The sequence below is a fragment of the Lynx rufus genome, unplaced genomic scaffold, assembly GCF_022079265.1.
Source record: "Lynx rufus isolate CCGP_SWC_20201006 ecotype Redwood Valley unplaced genomic scaffold, mLynRuf1.p SCAF_22, whole genome shotgun sequence".
NCBI lineage: Eukaryota > Metazoa > Chordata > Mammalia > Carnivora > Felidae > Lynx > Lynx rufus.
Genome location: NW_025814837.1, coordinates 19,459,681 through 19,480,258, shown reverse-complemented (window position 1 = coordinate 19,480,258; position 20,578 = coordinate 19,459,681). Strand labels below are relative to the sequence as shown.

The 20,578-nt window shown below is 36.5% G+C and overlaps 1 protein-coding gene across 1 annotated transcript in view; it reads left to right on the top strand.

The window, feature by feature from the left end:
• GREB1L (GREB1 like retinoic acid receptor coactivator) overlaps window positions 1–20,578 on the top strand; it is a 143,018-nt gene that overhangs the window by 77,067 nt on the left and 45,373 nt on the right. Inside the window, exons 14-15 of the mRNA XM_047087027.1 lie at window positions 14,094–14,274; window positions 16,989–17,181. Of these exons, the coding sequence (XP_046942983.1) occupies window positions 14,094–14,274; window positions 16,989–17,181 (374 nt within the window). The remainder of the gene's footprint in view (window positions 1–14,093; window positions 14,275–16,988; window positions 17,182–20,578) is intronic.

The following is a 20,578-nucleotide window of genomic DNA, read 5'->3' as shown; positions in this document are numbered from 1 at the left end:
CTCTCTCTGCCCCTCCCCCATTCATATGCACACACACTCTTTCAAAATAAACTTACTTTTTTTTTAATTAAAATGGGAAAAAACTTAATATTGAATGCAAACAAAAGTAAATGAAACTAACTGCATATCAAATTAGGGGCGCCTGGGTGGTTCAGTCAGTTAGGTGTCTGACCACTCAGGTCATGATCTTGCAGTTCATAAGTTCAAGCCCCACTTCAGCCTCTGTGCTGACAGCTCAGAGCCTGGAGCCTGCCTCAGATTCTGTGTCTCCCTCTCTCTCTGCCCCTCCCCTGCTCATGCTCTGTCTCTGTCTCTCTCCCAAAAATAAATAAACATTAAAAAAATATTTTTAAATAATATAGCCACACACCAAAAAGAATGAATTCAAGTATTTTTACACAGTTTCCTTAGTGTATACTTTTTTTTTTAATGTTTATTTTATTTTTGAGAGAGAGAGAGAGACAGAGTGGGAGTGGGAGAGGGGCAGAGAGAGAGGGAGACACAGAATCTGAAGCAGGTTCCAGGCTCCAAGTTATCAGCACAGAGCCAGATGTGGGGCTCGAACTGCGAGATCATGCCCTGAGCTAAAGTCGGTCGCTTAACTGACTAAGCCACCCAGGAGCCCCAGTTTAGTGTTTACCCTTAATATGATATATCCTAAGGGCAAAAGGAATTACAAATAAATTTTGAATTTTAATCAGTATGTTGTTGAGAGTGGTGTTGATAATTTTAAAATATTTTGTGTATATCACAGGGTAGAGCAAATTAGTAAATATTTTAATGTTGTTGAACACCAGGCTTCTCCCATGAGAGAAGGGAGTCTCAAATATGGAATGGGGAAAGGTTCCTTTTAGATTTAAATTGGATATAAGTACGAACTTACAATTTGAAGAAAATTAAAAATATTTCCTAACTGTGCACTGAAAGGTCTTAAAAACAGTGAAATCTCAGTATCTGTATGTACACGTAGTCTCTGGATCTTGGCTTATAAATACCATCCTAATGTCTCAACTCTGAGGTGGGAGAAGTCTGGAATCTTGTCATATCAGAAAGTGCTAAAGTCCTCAAAGATTGATGAGGACATTTCAAAAGAACATAACAGCCTACTTGAAGGGGCATTTACTATCCAAATTTAGTAATTTTGAGTATCAAAAGGAATGATGCTAATGGATTGTAATCTATGGAATTTTTTTAAATCCATGAACCCATAGTAATACTAAAAAAAAAATTAAAGGGTCAGGAGATGTGAGGGGTTGGGGGCAAGCCCTCCTTTACAAAAGAGTACCAGGTAATGAAGGTAAGGAAAATATATAGAATTAGAACATCTCTGTTTTGCACTACCAATGTAATTATTGATTATAACAAATATCAATGGATACTAAAAACATTAAGTAAAATGCCCTTTGGGAACAAATATTCCCACAGTCACAAAGTGTCATCCCACATATTAAAAATTACACAAAGGTGGGGCACCTGGGTGGCTCAGTCGGTTAAGCAGCCGACTTCAGCTCAGGTCACGATCTCACGGTCCGTGGGTTCGAGCCCCGTGTCGGGCTCTGGGCTGATGGCTCAGAGCCTGGAGCCTGCTTCCAATTCTGTGTCTCCCTCTCTCTCTGCCCCTCCCCCGTTCATGCTCTGTCTCTCTCTCTCTCAAAAATAAATAAAAAGTTAAAAAAAATTAAAAAAAATTACACAAAGGAAATGTATCTTTACAATGGAAAAGTTTGGCAATAGGTACTACCATAACCAAGTGATCAAACTTTGCCCTCTCCAGTTCTGGGACAGATAGACATTATGAGCAATGTCACCTACGAGGTATCATTGTTAAAAATGTTTAAACTGAATCTAATCACAAGGACACTCCCAGACAAATTCAGATTATATGGCATTCTACAAAACAATTAGCCTGCATTAAAAAAATATCAATGAGAAGACCAATGAGAAAAAAAGGCAGGGGCTTTTTTAATTATGAAGAATAAAGAAACATAGAAACCAAGTGCAATGCTTAATTCTTGATTGGATCTGAGATCTAAAAAGAAAAAGAAAAAACACAGCCCTGGGACAATTAGTGAAACTCAAATGTAGGCTAGGTATTAGAGAATATTATACCAGTGTTAGGTTAATTCCTAGGAGGTAATAAAGTTAGGTAGGAGACTGCCTTTGCTTTTATGAACTGCCTAATGAAGTGTTTAGGGGTGAATATTATGATATGTTACTACCAAATTATTCAGCAGTAACACGAACAATAACAGTAAAAGGCAATAAAGAGAAAAAGCAAATGCAGCAAAATATTAACAACTGGTGAATCTAATTTAAGGGTATTGCACTAGTCTTTAAACTCTTCTATAATATTCAAAATAGAAAATGAAGAGAAAATAGTTGTGTTTCATTGATGATATATCTATCAGATAGAATTTAGTATAGTTATTAATGTTTTCAAATGGTTTCTAAAAGACGGATAGTTATTTGCATTCTTCCATTTTAAAAAATTTTTAATATTGAGTAAATCAAATTTATAAAATTTATAAAAGGTATTAAAAATCACAAGATAGTAAAAATTTTTGTACCCATTAAAATAAGGAACACCGGGGGCGCCTGGGTGGCTCAGTCGGTTAAGTGGCCGACTTCGGCTCAGGTCATGATCTCGCGGTCCATGAGTTCAAGCCCCGCGTCGGGCTCTGTGCTGACCGCTCAGAGCCTGGAGCCTGTTTCAGATTCTGTGTCTCCCTCTCTCTCTGACCCTCCCCCGTTCATGCTTTGTCTCTCTCTGTCTCAAAAATAAATAAACGTTAAAAAAAAAAATTTTAAATAAGGAACACTGAAGACTCTTGTTTCCCTCCCTAATGTTAATGTTTCTCTTCTTTCAAAGGTAACTATTATTCTGAATTTCTATTCATTATTCTCTAGTTTTATTTATAGTTTTGCTAACTCCTAAATAATATATTAATTAAATTAATATACATAAACAATATAACTCCTAAACAATATATTGTTAAATTTCACATCATTTAGACCTTTTTGTAAATGGAACTCTATGCATTTGTCTGTAATTTACTTTTTACATTCAACATTATGTCCCTGAGATTGATCCTGTTGTTATGTATAACTAATTCATTCATTTTACTGCTTTGTAGTATTCTATTACATGAATATATCACACGTTTTAAAAACTCATTTTACTACTGATATAAATTTGAGTTGTTTCTAGTTTTTTTTTTACTTTTTCAAACAGTGCTGGTACACAAATAAAGGAGTGTCTCTGAGAGTAGAATTGTTGTGGCCTAGGTTATGTATATAAACTTTACCAAATAAAGCTAAATTTTTTTCCTAAGTGGTTATATTTACACTCCCACCAATAATGTATGCGTTTCAGTTGCAAATATTTGATATGGTCATGCTTCTTTTAATTTTTTTAATTTTAAAATAATTTTAGATCTACAGAAAAATCACAAAAATTGTACAAGTAATACAAAAATGAAACTAAGAAAACAATTCCATTTATAACAGCATCAAAAAGAATAAAACACTTAGGAATATATTCGACAAAAGAAGTATAAAACTTAGAAATCATTGTTGAGTGAAAATAAAGACCTAAATAAAAAGAACAGCATCCTATGGTCATGAATTAGAAGGCATTAATATTTTTAAGATAGCAATGTACCTTAATGGATCTACAGATTCAGTACATTCCCTATCAAAAGCCCAGATGGCTTCTTTGCAGAAATGAACAAGCTGGCCCTAAAATTCATACAATACAAAGCTCAAGTAATCAACACTCTGTGGCACTGGCATAGGGATAGACCTATAAATCAATGCGATAGAATTGAGAGTCCAGAAGTAAACCCTCCTATTTGTGGTCAACTGAATTTTGGCCAGGATGCCAAGACTATTCAATAAAGAATCTTTTCAACAAATGGTGTGGGGCAACTGGATATCCATATGCAAAAGAATAAATTTGGACCCCTACCTCACAAAAAGTAACTCAAAATGTATCAAAGACTTAAATATAAGAGCTAAAAGTATAAAAATTCTTAGAAGAAAACATGGATGAAAACCATGATTTTGAATTAAGCAATAATTTCTTATATATGACTCTGAAACCACAAACAATAAAAAAAATAAACTGAACACAATCAAAATTTAAACATTTGTGTTTCAAAGGACACCATCAACAAAGTGAAAAGGAAACCCTCAGAATGGGAGAAATTTTTTTATTTTTTTAAGTTTTTATTCAAATTCTAGTTAATGCAGTGTAATACTAGTTACATGTGTACAATATAGCGATTCAACACTTTCGTATATCACCCGGTGCGTATCATGACAGGTGCAGTCCTAAAGATCCCCATCACCTATTTAACCCATCCCTCCCCACCTGCCTCTCTCTGGTAACCATCAGTTTGTTGTCTACAGTTAAGAGTCTGTTTCTTGGTTGTCTCTCTGCATCTTTTTCTTCCCCTTTGCTCATTTGTTTTGTTTCTTAAATTCCACATATGAGTGAAATGATATGGTATTTGTCTTTCTCTGACTGACTTATTTCACTTAGTGTAATACTCTCTAGGTCTATCCATGTTGTTGCAAATGGCAAGACTTCATTCTTTTTATAGCTGAGTGATATTCCATTGTGTGTATATGCCACAGCTTTATCCATTCATCAATCAATGGGCATTTATAATTTTCTTCTATTGTAGGTAATGCTGTATAAACAATGGGGTGCATGTATCCCTTTGAATTAGTATTTTTGTATTCTTTGGGTAAATACCTAATAGGGCAATTGCTGGGTCATACGGTAGTTCAATTTTGTAAAAAATGTAATTTATTGTCAAATTGGTTTCCATACAACACCCAGTGCTCATCCCAACAAGTGCTCTCCTCCATGCCCATCACCCACTTTCCCTTCTCCCCCACTCCCCAATCCTCAGTTTGTTCTCAGTCCTTAAGAGTCTCTTATGGTTTGCCTCCCTCCCTCTCTGTAACATTTTTTTCTCCTTCCCCTCCCCCACGGTCTTCTGTTAAGTTTCTCAAGATCCACATTTAAGTGAAAACATATGGTATCTGTCTTTCTGTGCCTGACTTATTTCACTTAGCATAATACCCTCCAGTTCCATCCACATTGCTACAAATGGCCGGATTTCATTCTTTCTCATTACCAAGTAGTATTGCATTGTATATATAAACCACATCTTCTTTATTCATTCATCAGTTGATGGACGTTTGGGCTCTCTCCATAGTTTGCCTATTGTTGATAATACTGCTATAAACACTGAGGTGCATGCACCTCATCGATTCTGTATTTTTGTATCCTTTGGGTAAATATCGAATAGTGCAATTGCTGGCTTGTAGGGTAGTTTTTAGTTTTTTGAGGAACTTCTATACTGTCCTCCAGAGTGGCTGCAGTTTGCATTCCAACCAGCAGTGCCAGAGGGTTCCCCTTTCTCTGTGTCCTCACCACCACCTATTGTTTTCTTGTGTTGTTAATTTTAGCCATTCTAATAGAAGTGAGGTGGTATCTCATCATGGTTTTGATTTGTATTTCCCAGATGATGAATAATGTTGAGCATCTTTTCATGTGTCTGTTAGCCATCTAGATGTCTTCTTTGGAAAAGTGTCTATTCATGTCTTCTGCCCATTTCTTAACTGGGTTATTTGTTTTTTGGGGGTGTTGAGTTTGCTAAGTTCTTTATAGATTTAAGATATTAACCCTTTATCAGATATATCATGTACACATATCTTCTTCCATTCCATAGGCTACCATTTAGTTTCATTGATTATTTCTTTCACTGTGCAGAAGATTTTATCTTGATAAAGTCCTAGTAGTTCATATTTGCTTTTGTTTCTGCTGCCTTTGGCAACATGTCTAGTAACATGTTGCTCTAGCCAAGGTCACAGAAGTTTCTGCTTGTGTTCTCCTCTAGGATTTTGGTGGCTTCCTGTTTCACATTTAGGTCTTTAATCCATTTTGAATTTATTTTTGTGTATGGTGTAAGAAAGTTGCCCGGTTTCATTCTTCTGCATGTCACTGTACAGTTTTCCTAACACCATTTGCTGAAGAGACTGTCTTTTTTCCATTGTATATTTTTTCCTGCTTTGTCAAAGATTAGTTGACCCTATAGTTGTGGGTCCATTTCTGGGTTTTCTATTTTGTTCCATTGATCTATGTGTCTGTTTTTGTGGCAGTACCATACTATCTTGATGACTACAGCTTTGTAATATAGCTTGAAAGCTGGAATCGTGATGCCTCCAGTTTTATTTTTCTTTTTCAGGATTGCTTTGGCTATTAGGGGTCTTTTTTGGTTCCATGGAAAATTCCATACAATTTTAGGATTGTTTTTTCTACCTTTGTGAAAAATGCTGGTCGTATTTTGATAGGGATTGCATAAGACATTTTAACAATGTTTCTTCTTCCAGTCCTTGGCATGGAATGTTTTCCATTTCTTTGTGGCTTCTTCAATTACTTTCATAAGTGTTCTATAGTTTTCAGCATATAGACCTTTTACCTCTTTGGTTAGGTTTATTCCTCGATGCCATATTTTTTTTTGGTGCAATTGCAAATGGGGTAGATTCCTTGATTTATTTTTCTGCTGCTTTGTTATTGGTGTATAGAAATGCAACTGATTTTTGCATTGATTTTATATCCTGTGACTTTGCTGAATTCATGTATTAGTTCTATCAGTTTTTTGGTGGATTCTTTTAGGTTTTCTACATACAGTATCACGTTGTCTGCAGACAAGTTTGACTTCTTCCTTGCTGATCTGTATGCCCTTTATTTCTTTTTGTTGTCTGAATGCTGAGGCTAAGCCTTCCAATACTATGCTAAGTAGTAATGGTGAGAGTGGACATTCTTGTCTTCTTCCTGACCTTAGGGGAGAAAGGCTCTCAGTTTTTCCCCATTGAGGATGATACTAGCTGTGGGTCTTTCATATATGGCCTTTATGATGTTGAGGTATGTTCCATCTATCCCTACTTTGTCGAGGGTTTTTATTAAGAATGGATGCTGTATTTTGTCAAATGCTTTTTCTGCATCTATTGACAGGATCATATGGTTATTATCCTTCCTTTTATTCATGCGGTATACCACATTGATTGATTTGTGAATATTGAACCATCCTTGTAACCAAAAATAAATCCTACTTGATCGTGATGAATAATTCTTTTAATGTACTGTTGATTTTGATTTGCTGATACCTTACTGAGAATTTTTGCATCCATGTTCATGAAAGATATTGGCCTGTAATTCTTTTTAGTGGGGTCTTTGGTTTTGGAATCAAGGTAATACTGGCTTCATAGAATGAGTTTGGAAGTTTTCCTTCTGTTTCTATTTTTTGGAATAGTTTGAGAAGAATAGGTATTAACTCTTCTTTAAATGTCTGGTAGAATCCTCTGGGAAGCCATCTGGCCCAGGACTCTTGTTTGTTGGAAGATTTTTGATTACTTATTTAATTTCTTTGCTGGTTATAGGTTGGCATAGCCACTTTAGAAAACAGTCTAGCCTTTCTTCAATTAGTTAAACAAAGAATAACCATGTAATACAGCAATTCCACTCCTAGATATGAAATGAGAGAGAAGTGAAAACATATGTCCACATATAAACCTATACACAGAAGTTTATAGCAGTATTATTGACAATAGCCCAAAAGTGGAAAGAGTCCAAATGTCCATTATGTCCATGGTGAATGGAAATGTAAAATGTGATAATCCATACAATGGGATATTATTCAGTAATAAAAAGAAATAAAGTATTGATGCATGCTGCATGGATTAAACTTGAAAACATTACTCCAAATGAAAGAGGACAGTCACACAAGAACATATATTGTTATGATTCCATTAGTATTAAATGTTCAGAATAAGCAAATCTATTGAGAAAATAGGTTGGTGATTGCCAAAGGGCTGGGGGGCTCAAGGGGGAATTGAGGGGTGATAGTTAAAGGGTACGAGCTTTCATTTGGCAGTCATGAAAATGTTCTAAAATTGACTGTAGTGATTGTTGTACAAGTCTGCGAATATACAAAATCTATTGAAATGTACATCATAAATGAGTGAATTGTATATGAACTATATCTTAGTAAATTTGCTTAAAAATAGTAGGGAGTTCACATATACCCTTCACCACCTTCACTTAAAGTTGACAACTTATATAAGTACAGTACAGTTATCAGAAGAGAAAATCAGGGGCGCCTGGGTGGCGCAGTCGGTTAAGCGTCCGACTTCAGCCAGGTCACGATCTTGCGGTCAGTGAGTTTGAGCCCCAGGTCGGGCTCTGGGCTGATGGCTCGGAGCCTGGAGCCTGTTTCCGATTCTGTGTCTCCCTCTCTCTCTGCCCCTCCCCCGTTCATGCTCTGTCTCTCTCTGTCCCAAAAAAATAAATAAACGTTGAAAAAAAAATTTTTTTTTAAAAGGAAGAGAAAATCAATCCTGGAACAATACTCTTAACTAAAGACCTCATCAGTTTTCCCTTAATGTCATTTTTCTCCTTCAGGATCTAATCCAGGATCCCACGTTGCATGCAATTATTGTGTCCTCTTAGTCTCCTGCAAATGGACACTTCTTTACTCTTTCATTGTTTTGCATGACCTTAACACTTTTGGCAAATACTATCCAGTTGTTTTGTATAAAATCTTCCAATCTGGGAATGTCTGATGTTCTCTCACAATTAGATTGAGGATATGTGTATTTGTCAAAAAGACCACAAAAATAGTATTATGTCCTTCTCAGGGCATGATATTGGGGAGAACTTGATGTCGATATGTCCAATAGGTGATGTTAACCTTGGTCACTTAATTAAGGTGGTGTCTGCCAGGTTTCTCCACTATAAAATTACCGTGTAGCTCTTGGTAGTTGATAAAAAAATATTGGGAGAATACTCTGGCATTTTGCTAATATACCTTCAATTATGAATTTTAGCATCCATCAGTGGATTCTACATGCAGCTTATTGTGGTATTTGCATAATGATGATTTTGCATTTCTACCATTTTTCCTACACTTATTAGTGGGATTTATTTATTGAGTCCTTTTGTAAGGAGCTCTTCCTCAAATTTTATTTAAAGCAGCAAGGATTTGTGAACATTTATTTTATTCTATGGGTCATTTCCAACACTATCATTATTTATTTTGGTCCCAAGTTTTCTAGCTTTGGTCACTGGGAACCCTGTTGGCTAGGCGCTTGTGTCTTTTTTTTTTTTTTTTTTTTGTCTTTTTGTCTTTTTTTAAAGACTATGTTTTTAAACAGGTTTAGGTTCACAGCCAAATTGAAGGGAAGGTACAGAGATTTCCCATACTCCTAGCCCCCACATATGCAAGGCATCTCCCATTATCAACATTCCCCATCAGAGTGTCTTTTTGTTATAATTAATGTGGCTTCATCACTAGTGTTCATTTAATATGTTATGATCCCTTTTTGCATACTTATTTTTTGGAACCACAGATCTTCCAAAGTTATTTTTAATTTCCTTGCCCCAAACCTTAAGTTAAACTCTTCTCCGAGGAACTCTCTGATTCCTGTTATTGAAGAATGCTATTTAGAAAGCAAAATCCAGGCTAAGTGTGCTTATTGTTACTGGGGTGTCATTGTCCCTGGACTTACTCAGCAGACAGAGGTAGGAAATGTATGTTTATTAACCTATGTGCGCGTGCACACACACACACACACACACACAGACACACACATACACACTTCTTTATTTCTGTGTCTACCTATATATCTATATTTTAAAATATGTTTGTACTGAAATATGGACACCACAGGGTTCATTTTAGTCTTTCCTCTTTCTTTATTTGTAACTTCTTTCTCTGATGGGGTAAACCTAGTTCTCATTATCTACAATATATTCACTTCTTTGATTTTTTTTCTAGCAGTTATACAATTGCTAACCCACACTCCTGTGAGAAACAGATTTGCTAACTAAAGTTTTTGAGTCTTTAGTATTGTAGTATCCAGCCAAAACACTGATTTGCTTTACTTATGTTTGTTCTTTTCATCCTCATCCCCTTCAGTGTAGTTATGTTAGGTTTCATTTGTAACTGTTTGGGTTCCATTTTGCCTATCTCTGCACCCCCTGCCCTATCCTTGGTTGATTTTGTTTATTGCTATGGTTCTAAGAGCCAAAACTATACAAAATGGTATATTCAGAGAAGCGTCTGTCCCTCCTGATACCTACGCTGTTCCCATTCTCCTTTCTGCCTCTTTTCCACTTACTCACCTATAAGAAATCAATCTCTTTAGTTTCTGATCTATCCTCTGCATTTCTTTTGCAGAAAGGAGGAGATACATGTGATTTTCTTCCATCAACTTCTTTCTTACACTTATATTGTTTTAAAATTTTTAACTAATTTGATATTATTCCATTTCATTATGGTTTTAATTTGTATTTTTCTTATCACTAATGAAGTTGAATATCTTTTCATATTTTGAATAGCCTCTGGATTTTTTCTTTTAGGAAGTATTTATTAAATATTTTTGCTCATTTTCTCTTGGGTGTGTAGGAGTAATGTATGTATTCTGAATACAAATTCTTCATTAGTAATACTTGTTATGGATTTAGGAGTCTTGTCGTTTTATTTGTAATGTTTTTGATGAAGAAAAGTTCTTAAGTTTAATTTGTCTATCCTCTGGGGTTTGTGCTTAAGAAGTCCTCTATGAGTTCATACAGTTTTCTCTATGTTGTCATTTAAAAGTTTCAGAGTTCAGGGGCACCTGGGTGGCTCAGTCAGTTAAGCGTCTGACTTCAGCTCAGGTCACGATCTCGCAGTTGTGAGTTTGATCCCCCCCATCAGGCTCTGTGCTGACAGCTCAGAGCCTGGAGCCTGCTTCAGATTCTGTGTCTCCTCTCTCTGCCTCTCCACCTCTCACATTCTGTCTCTCTCTAAAATAAACATTAAAAAAAAATTTTTTTAAGTTTTAGAATTTTGTCTTTTACATTTAAGTTTTTAATCCACTTGACCTTTTTTTTTTTTTTTTGCATATTAGGTAAGGTAAGATTCAATATAATTTCTTGGTTCTTCACCAATTATTAAAGATCCCATGCTTTTACCACTGATCTGCAATGCAAGTTTTATTATGAAGCAAGTTTCCATATGTATGGGGGTCTCTTTCTGGGGTCTATCCCTGTGCCAAAACCACTTTGTCTTATTAATACAGCTCTATAATTCTTAGTCTCTGGGAAGCGAAATCTCTCCCACCTTTTCTACTTTAGGACTGTCTTGATTCTGCCATATACATTTTTAAAATAATTTTTCAAGGTGAAAAAAACTGTTAGAATTTTTATTGGAATTACTTTGTATCTCTAGATAAATTTGAGAATTTATTTGTAACTATATTTTATGATATAGCTCTATTTAGGTCTTCTTTAATGTCATTAATAGTTTTATCACTTTCTTCATAAAGATCTTATATACCTTTTATAAGACCTATTTCTAGATACTTAATATTTTTTATGTTATTGTAAATGTTTTTAAAAATATATATATTTCTTAACTGTTTGCAGCTAGTGTATAGAAATGCAACTAATTTTTATGAAGTGATTCTGACTCCATCACTTTAATCAAATTCTTATTAATTTATTTATCTGTGGATTATTTTGTGTTTTCTACACAGACATATTATTAGTAAATAATGATAGTTTTGTTTCTTATTTTATAGTTACAAGTGAAAAATATCAGAATATACAATCACAAAATTCTAGGTAGCACAGTATGCATAGGAAAAGACACAGGAAGGAATGCAAAGAAATGTTCACAGCTTATTTTGAGTTAAAGAATTATGGATAAATTTTTCTTTTTAATATATCTCTATACTTTCCAGTTTTTCCAAGATGACTATCTATCACTTTCATAACCAGGAAAGAAACAAAACTTAAAAATAAAAGCAAGTCTAAAACAAACTTTAAAGGTAAGGATTCCTTACTAAAAATGCCCAGTTAGAAATTAAAAACTCAAGTACCTCTGATGTGCCTGCTCCCCACCAAGATTCACCACTGCAGAGCCAGATGGTTGTATAGTTATGAACTAATACATGTGTTATATCTAAGAGAATCTCTTAGATTCATGGAACTTTGTATTTACATTAGGGCATGTATGAAATTGACCTGTCAAAGGTCTTTATTCATTTGTTTTGAAGTATAGTCAATTCTTAATTATCCATAAGGAATATTTTTATTCTTTATGAATCATTACCTTTTCATATTGAGTTACTATTAACTTGCACTGCTTATTTCCTAGGGATAAACTTAGGAAATGCAGACTAATTTTCAACTGTCACTCCTCTCCCTATTATACAGATAAGATAACAGAAACCCCCCAGAAATTAAGTAGGTTTTCTCTCTATTTTTCTGTTCACCTCCTCCATCCCATGGTACTTGTCTCCCATCATGACACCTGTCAAAATTATCTGTCCTTTCCATCATAAACTCCATAAGGTTAAGATCTTTGTCTTGTTCTTCTGTGTATCCCTACACTTAGCACAATACCTGATATAGTTCCTGATACATAGTGGATTCTCAATAAATCACTATGGAATGTTGAATGAATTTTGCAAGCAATCCACTTTCAAAAAAAATCAGAATACTCACCACATTAAATATTTGACTGATTGCTTTTGGATATAGTCACAATAACATTTGGCTTCATGTGGGTGGAAATTGAAATCAATGTCTGGGTAAAGACTTCTCATGAAAAATGTTTAAAAACAAAATGAACTTTCTGCTCACCTCATCTTGTGTGATGAATTTTTCATATGGTAAAACATTTTTCCTATTTTCTTTTATACCATTTAGAGCTATTACTATTACAGCATCTAGATGCTAATTGTATGTAATTGTTAATTGAGCTGATTCTATCTGAAAAGAAAAGCTAGATAAACAAAAGTAAGTCCTCATAATTTATAAAAGTCTTTTAATTTAACTTGTTTCTTCTTTTTAATTTTGATTTTTTTTTTCACATAGTTGTGGCTGGTGGGTATGGCTGATATTGGATGCTAAATATATATTCTCTAGCTCTTGGAGCCCAGGCTGGTCCTCAAGGGCCCTGTGGCTTATCTAACCCCTAAATCAGTCTTCTGGTTCCTTCTCCTTGTTGGAGGACCGACCATGGGCTTGGGTCACAAGGCTCTCTCATCTCAGGGGGCTTAAGCCCTCCCACCATGCAGCTAAGTGTCTGGAGGTGGGGGTTGCCTTTGGTTTGGGGGGCTTTCTCCCAGATTTATTGAGAAATAATTGCCATATAACATTGTGTAAGTTTAAGGTATACAGTGCACACCTTGATAATTTGATACCTGTATATATTGTGAAATGTGTATCACAATCAGGTTAGTTAACACATCCTTCACCTCACATAATTTTCATTTTCATTTTCATTTTCAAAGAGGATTGGTTGTTTTAATTGATTATCCCAATAACACCTTCATGTGCCTCAAACTATTTAGATGTTTGAATGTGGAAGTAATTATATTATAGACAGATAGAATGATACAGTACTGAAGTTTCTATTTCTAACATTTTGAGAATATAGTAATTTTGGGTAATTCAGTTCATTTTATAAATTTGTTATGTAATCCAACATTCATGGAAGACTGCCCATACTCAGATACTGTGCAAAACTGTCACTATATAAAATGAGTAAAATACTACCTAAAAGAGCCCACAGTGTAGTTGTGGTATATTTGGACATCTTATGTTATTATCCTTTTTTAATATTATGTTTTGTTGCTAAATTTGGGATAAAGAAGGTTATGCGAATATATTAATTTGGCTAAGAGCTGTAGCTCTAAGTGACCTATAGTAGCTATTAGCAGCAGCACTTCACTATAAGTAGGATTTAATTAGACGCCTCATACATTCGACTGCTTCTACTTAATGTATCAGATCATTGCATGTTGTCCTTTGTGTGACATGTAGGAGTGGGCTAAGGTGTTCTAAAGAAGAGAGAATCTGATATTTCCTCATCAAAATTGTGGTGGGGAGTATGCAAAATGAAAAAATATCTGCTCTGTAAATTTCTGTATACAGCCACTACCCAGTATATCAGGTGACATTGAACTTTAGTTTATCTCATTTATTTATATGTATGTGAAAAGGTAAACTCTTTTTTTCTTCTTGGCAGGTGTCCTTGTAGACTTGGGTCTGGAGGAAAATGGGACAGCTTATCAAAGAGCAGAGAAATATGTTGTTCGTCTAGACAATGAGATTCAAACCAAGTTTGAAGTTTTTATGAGAAGGGTAAAACAGAACCCGTACACACTGTTTGTGCTAGTTCATGACAACTCCCATGTGGAATTAACGAGGTGATTGCTTCAGAGTGAGCAAATATAGTGTTTCTTCTAGCACAGCAATGGTTTTGTCAAAAATTCCTGAAAAGCCCAGAGACCCTAACACTTGGCATCTTCTTATTGGTAACTTATTCCTACTCTTTCCCTGCTTTTTCAACTTTCCCTACCAATTTAGTGTTGACTTCATTTTAACTATACTATGAGTGAATTTATAAATCCCCATTGAGGGGCACCTGGGTAGCTCAGTCAGTTGAGCAACTGACTTCAGCTCAGGTCATGATCTCACTGTTTGTGAGTTCAAGCCCCACATCAGGCTCTATGCTGACAGCTCAGAGCCCACTTTGGATTCTCTGTGCCCCTCCCCCACTTGTTCTCTCTCTCTCTCTCTCTCTCTCTCTCTCTCTGTCTCTCTCAAAAGTAAATAAACATTTTTAAAATCCCTGTTAAAAAGCTGTCTTCAGGGCATTGTGGAACTCAGCAGCCTTAGAGAAAGGGCAGCAGCAGGGAGAGTGAGGATATTGAGCTCCAAGAAGAGCCATATGCTTTCCTTTCCCTGTCCTTCCTCCTCCCCAGTTCTTTACCATTTTTTTTCCTCCTTCCTCTTCTCTTTGTTTCTCCTCTTCCATGCCTTTCTCTCTATCCACATAACTTTAAGCAGTAAAGATGCCACTTAAAGGGGCGCCTGGGTGGCGCAGTCGGTTAAGCGTCCGACTTCAGCCAGGTCACGATCTCGCGGTCCGTGAGTTCGAGCCCCGCGTCAGGCTCTGGGCTGATGGCTCAGAGCCTGGAGCCTGTTTCCCATTCTGTGTCTCCCTCTCTCTCTGCCCCTCCCCCGTTCATGCTCTGTCTCTCTCTGTCCCAAAAATAAATAAACGTTGAAAAAAAAATTAAAAAAAAAAAAAAGATGCCACTTAAAGATTTCAGAATAGCGTGCCTGGCTGGCTCAGTCAGAGGAGCATATGACTCTTGATCTTAGGGTTGTGAGTTTGAGCCCCACGTTGGGTGTAGAGACTACTAAAAAAATAAATAAATAAATAAATAAATAAGCTTAAAAAAATAATTTAGAAATCTGAGCATATCTGAAACATTCCCCAATTTACCGGTTTAAACAGAGAATATCCTATTTCTTTTTTTTTTTAATTCTTTTTTAACGTTTACTTATTTTTGAGACAGAGAGAGACAGAGCATGAATGGGGGAGGGTCAGAGAGAGAGGGAGACACAGAATCTGAAACAGGCTCCAGGCTCTGAGCCGTCAGCACAGAGCCTGATGCGGGGCTTGAACTCACGGACCGCGAGATCATGACCTGAGCCGAAGTCGGACGCTTAACCGACTGAGCCACCCAGGCGCCCCGAGAATATCCTATTTCTTAGGTGGGCTTACAGTGAAAGAAGAGTAAATGGGGCATGATGGTGCCAGTTTGGCCCCCTGACCAAATTACAGTAATTATCTGTTAAGGGATGTCTTTGATCCTATGGGTTTAAAAGGCAATTTCAAGCATCATCAAGTGTTTATAGATTTTCCTTTCTTCAGAACACAGTGAGGTTGAGAATATGAAAGATTTGTAGTATGTTGTAGAAATATCAGAATTGCAAAAGCACTTGTTCAAAAGCCAGAATGTATTTGGCACTCCACAATCTGAACTCTAGAGCCATATGTAGGTATAAATAAGATGTTAGTTTTAGAAGAAAGAAAGAAAGAAAGAAAGAAAGAAAGAAAGAAAGAAAGAAAGAAAGAAAGAAAGAAAGAAAAAAGAGGGAAGAAAGAAGCAGAGAGAGGGAGGGAGGGAAGGAGAGAAGGAAAGAAGGGAGAAGGAAGGAAAGAAAGAAGGAGGGAGGGAGAGAGAGAGAAGGAAGAAAGGAAGGAAGGAGAGAGGGAAGGAAGGAAGGAAGGAAGGAAGGAAGGAAGGAAGGAAGGAAGGAGAGGGGGAGGGAGAGAGGAGAGAAGGAAGGAAGGAAGGAAGGAAGGAAGGAAGGAAGGAAGGAAGGAAGGAAAGAAGGAAGGATTTTGCCCAGATTCTCTTCAGTTGTTCCTAGTGTTCTTTGAGCAGAAATAACTCAGTGACCTGATATACCTCATGTTTGAAAGTTTGGAGTAATAGCTGTGAGGATGTGTATTGGATCTCTCTATATTTAATTCCCCAGGGCACTGAGATTATTTCTTTGACAAAAAAAAAATATGTGGTTTTGAGGCTGCATAACAGCCTGGTACATTCAAATTGAACATAATTGAAAATGATTTAGATGTAAAAATTTTGTTCATACTGAGGGGTAGGAGGACCCTTTGTAACCTCCTCATAGTCTAACATCCTCAAGGGAGGAAGAATAGTAGCATTAACATAGAGGGGATCCCTTGCCTCTCTGGGGTACCAATTATTGCACACTTACAAGCATCATGTTTTGATGGAGAAACTCATTTAGATGAGCTTTCAGACCAAAGTGATCCATCTCAGCTACAGATTTAGATATCCTTGGCCTGTAGAACTGAGTTACACTTGGAGGTATTTCAGGGGCAGACTGAAAAGGGGGGGAAAATCTGTCTGAAATCTGTCTGAAAGTGGTAAGAAGGAGTGTAATTATTTCTCTTTCAAATTAAATGTTGGTTGCCTGTACTCCTTCTCCCAGTTAAAAAGAACTAGAAAAATAAAAACTAAAACATTATCTCCATTTTGATGACTGTTTCTGAATCTAATCTGTTAAATTATTAATGTGACTTTCAATATTTCTACAGTGTCATTTCGGGCTCTTTGTCACATGGTGAACCTAGTCATGGATTGGCTGATAGAGTCATTAACTGCAGAGAAGTTCTGGAAGCTTTCAACCTGCTGGTGCTCCAGGTTAGCTCATTCCCATACACACTACAGACACAACAGTCTCGTATCAGCTCCAGCAATGAGGTTCACTGGATACAGCTGGACAACATGGTGAGTCTCTATTCTGCTCTCTTATACACAGTCATTATTCTCAGTTCCCCCGGGAGCAGAATCTTGTAATAAAATATGGTCATGGCTTTGTAAAATACCGTAAGAGTTCAAAACTCTAACTAACATAAAGCTTTATCTCCTAAAAGTTCCATGTAATTACAATTATTATAAGACTAAAAACTAATGAGTGTGTCCAAAATAAATCTAATTATATTGTTCTTTTTAAGGTTATCGTAGATACAAAATTGTCCATCCTATATAGTACCCCCCCTCCAAAATGTGATGTTATTTTATACAGTCACCAATAGCCTGGACTATCTTTGTGCTTTTAAACCATTAATTTCAATCTGAGACTTGGAAATTTATTATCCTTTTGAAGTCTTATTGATCTGTATGACTATAAATTATGCTCATGTTCCCCCAGCAACTGGATTTTTTTCTTTTAATCAGTTCTCAGTCTTCTGGTTAAAACATAAGATTATGATACTGTTACTTTAAATTACTCAATAGCACTTAATATGTTGAGCACCATCTCAAGGTTGTACATATTCAAGACTATATATTTTTTTTGGCTTCAGTCCCTAAAACCTGGAAAATATTTTCTATGACCTATACAATGCATGACAAACATACTACCAAAAAAAAGAAATAAGTGTTTCATAAAAACAAAGAAGATTAGCCATTAAGCAATGGATCCTTTGTTTAAAAAATATTAAACATGGTGGGAACACCTGGGTGGCTCAATCAGTTGAGCGTCTGACCCTTGGTTTCTGCTTGGATCATGGTCTCATGGTTCGTGGGTTTGAGTCCCACATTGGGCTCTGTGCTGACAATGCAGAGCCTGCTAGGGATTCTTTCTCTCTCCCTCTCTCTCTACCCCTCCCTTACTTGTGCACTCTTTCTATCTCAAAATAAATAAACTTTAAAAAAAATTAAAAATGAAAAAATGTTAAACATAATGGATATTTTAAAATAAGCATGTTTAAGTAAAAGATGCCAGATATGTCTTAAGTAAGAATAACATTTATTCAGGGGTGCCTGAGTAGCTCAGTCGGTTGAGCATCTGACTTTGGCTCAGGTCATGATCTTTGTGGGTTTGAGCCCCACATTGGGCTTGCTGCTATCAGCACAGACCCAGCTTCAGATCCTCTGTCCCCCACCCCCCTTTTGCCCTCCCCCGCTCATGCTTGCTCTCAAAACACACACACACACATACACACATAAAAAAATCATCCCTATGAGGTGCCTGGGTGGCTCAGTCAGTTGAGCATCAGACTCTTGATTTCAGCTCATGTCATGATACCAGCGTCATGAGATGGAGCCCCATGTCAGGCTCTGTTCTGAGTGTGGAGTCTGCTTGGGATTCTCTCCCTCTCTCCCTTTGCCCCTCTCCACTGCTTGCATTCTCTGTCTCTAAAATAAAAAAAAAATTTTTTTTTAATCATCACTGTGAAATTGAGATCAACATAGAAAAAAGATAAAAACTTCAAACTTGAATCTAATTTACACCCTTACACCCTCACCCTTACACATTAGGAAGAAGCTCCTAACCATTAGCCTCCTTTCATTATCCTGAAACCAACGTCCTCAAAAAGGAAAAATTGGAAAAAGCAGGGTAATTCAATTAAAAAAATACTAAGCACTTGTTGGGCTTGTGTTAGATCTTTCCAAGAACACAAAGAGAACTGACCATTTAAAGGAAAAAGCAAAGTACATATCAAAGTCACTGTTATCCAAAGTAGAATAAGATATACATAGAGAAAAGAGATCAGTGATTGCCAGAGGCAGGGGTGGGGTGGATGAAATGGGTGAATGGGATCAAAAGATACAAATGTTCAGTTATAAAATAAGTTAATCCTCAAAAAATTAAAAATAGAACTACCTTATGATCCAACAGTAGCACTACTAGGAATTTACCCAAGGGGTAAAGGAGTGCTGATGCATAGGGGCACTTGTACCCCAATGTTTATAGCAGCACTTTCAACAATAGCCAAATTATGGAAAGAGCCTTAATGTCCATCAACTGATGAATGGATAAAGATGTAGTGTATATATACAATGGAATACTACTTGACAATGAGAAAGAATGAAATCCTGCCATTTGCAGCAACATGGATGGAACTAGAAGGTATGATGCTGAGTGAAATATGTCAGTCAGAGAAGGACAGATATCATATGTTGTCACTCATATGTGGATCTTGAGAAACTTAACAGAAGACCATGGGGGAAGGGAAGGGGAAAAAATAGTTACAGAGAGGGAGGGAGGCAAACCACAAGAGACTCTTAAATACAGAGAACAGACTGAGAGGGATTGGGAGGATGGGGGAGAGGGGAAAAATGGGTGATGGGTATTGAGGAGGGTGCTTGTTGGGATGAGCACTGAGTGTTGTATATAAGCCAATTTGACAGTAAATTATATAAAAATAATAACAAGTAAGTCCTGGGGATGTAATGTACAGCATGATGGCTATAGTTAATACTGTATGGTATATTTGAAAGTTGCTAAGAGAGTAGGCCTTAGAAGATCACATCACCAGAGAAAAAGAATTATAACTATATGTGCTGATGGATGTTAACTGGACTTCCTGTGGTGATCATTTTGCAATATATATATGTATATTGCACACATATATAGGCATACCTTGTTTTGTTGTGCTTTGCTTTATTGTACTTTGCAGATATTTCATTTTTACAAATGAAGATTTGTGGCAATCCTGTATCAAGGAAGTCTATTGGTGCCATTTTTTCAAACAGCATTTACTCACTTTGGGTCTCTATGTCACATTTTGGTAATTCTCACAATATTTAAAATTTTTTCATTATTATTGTATTTGTTATGCTGATCTATAATCACTGATCTTTGATGTTACTATTGTAATTGTTTTGCGGTGCCACAAACCACACCTATGTAAGAACGTGGACTTAATCGATAAAAGTGTGTGTGTGTTCTAACTGCTCCACCAACTGGCCATTCCCCTCTCTCTCCCTCTCCTTAGGCCTCCCTATTTCTGGATACACACCAATATTGAAATTTGGCCAATCAATAACCCTACAATGGCCACTAAGTGTTCAAGTGATGGGAAGAGTTGCACATCTCTCACTTTAAATCAAAAGCTAGACATGATTAAGCTTAGTGAGGAAGACAAGTCAAAAGCTGAGACAGGCTGAAAGCTAGGCCTCTTGCTCCAAACAGCCATTTTATGCATATAAAAGAAAAGTTCTTGAAGGAAATTAAAAGGCACCTGGCAGGCTTAGTCAGTTAAGCATCCGACTCTTGATTTCAGCTCAGGTCACAATCTCAGGGTTGTGAGATCGAGCCCTGCATTGGGCTCTGTGCTGGACATGGAGACTGCTTAAGATTCTCTTTCCCTCTCCCTCTGCCCCTCCCCAACACTCG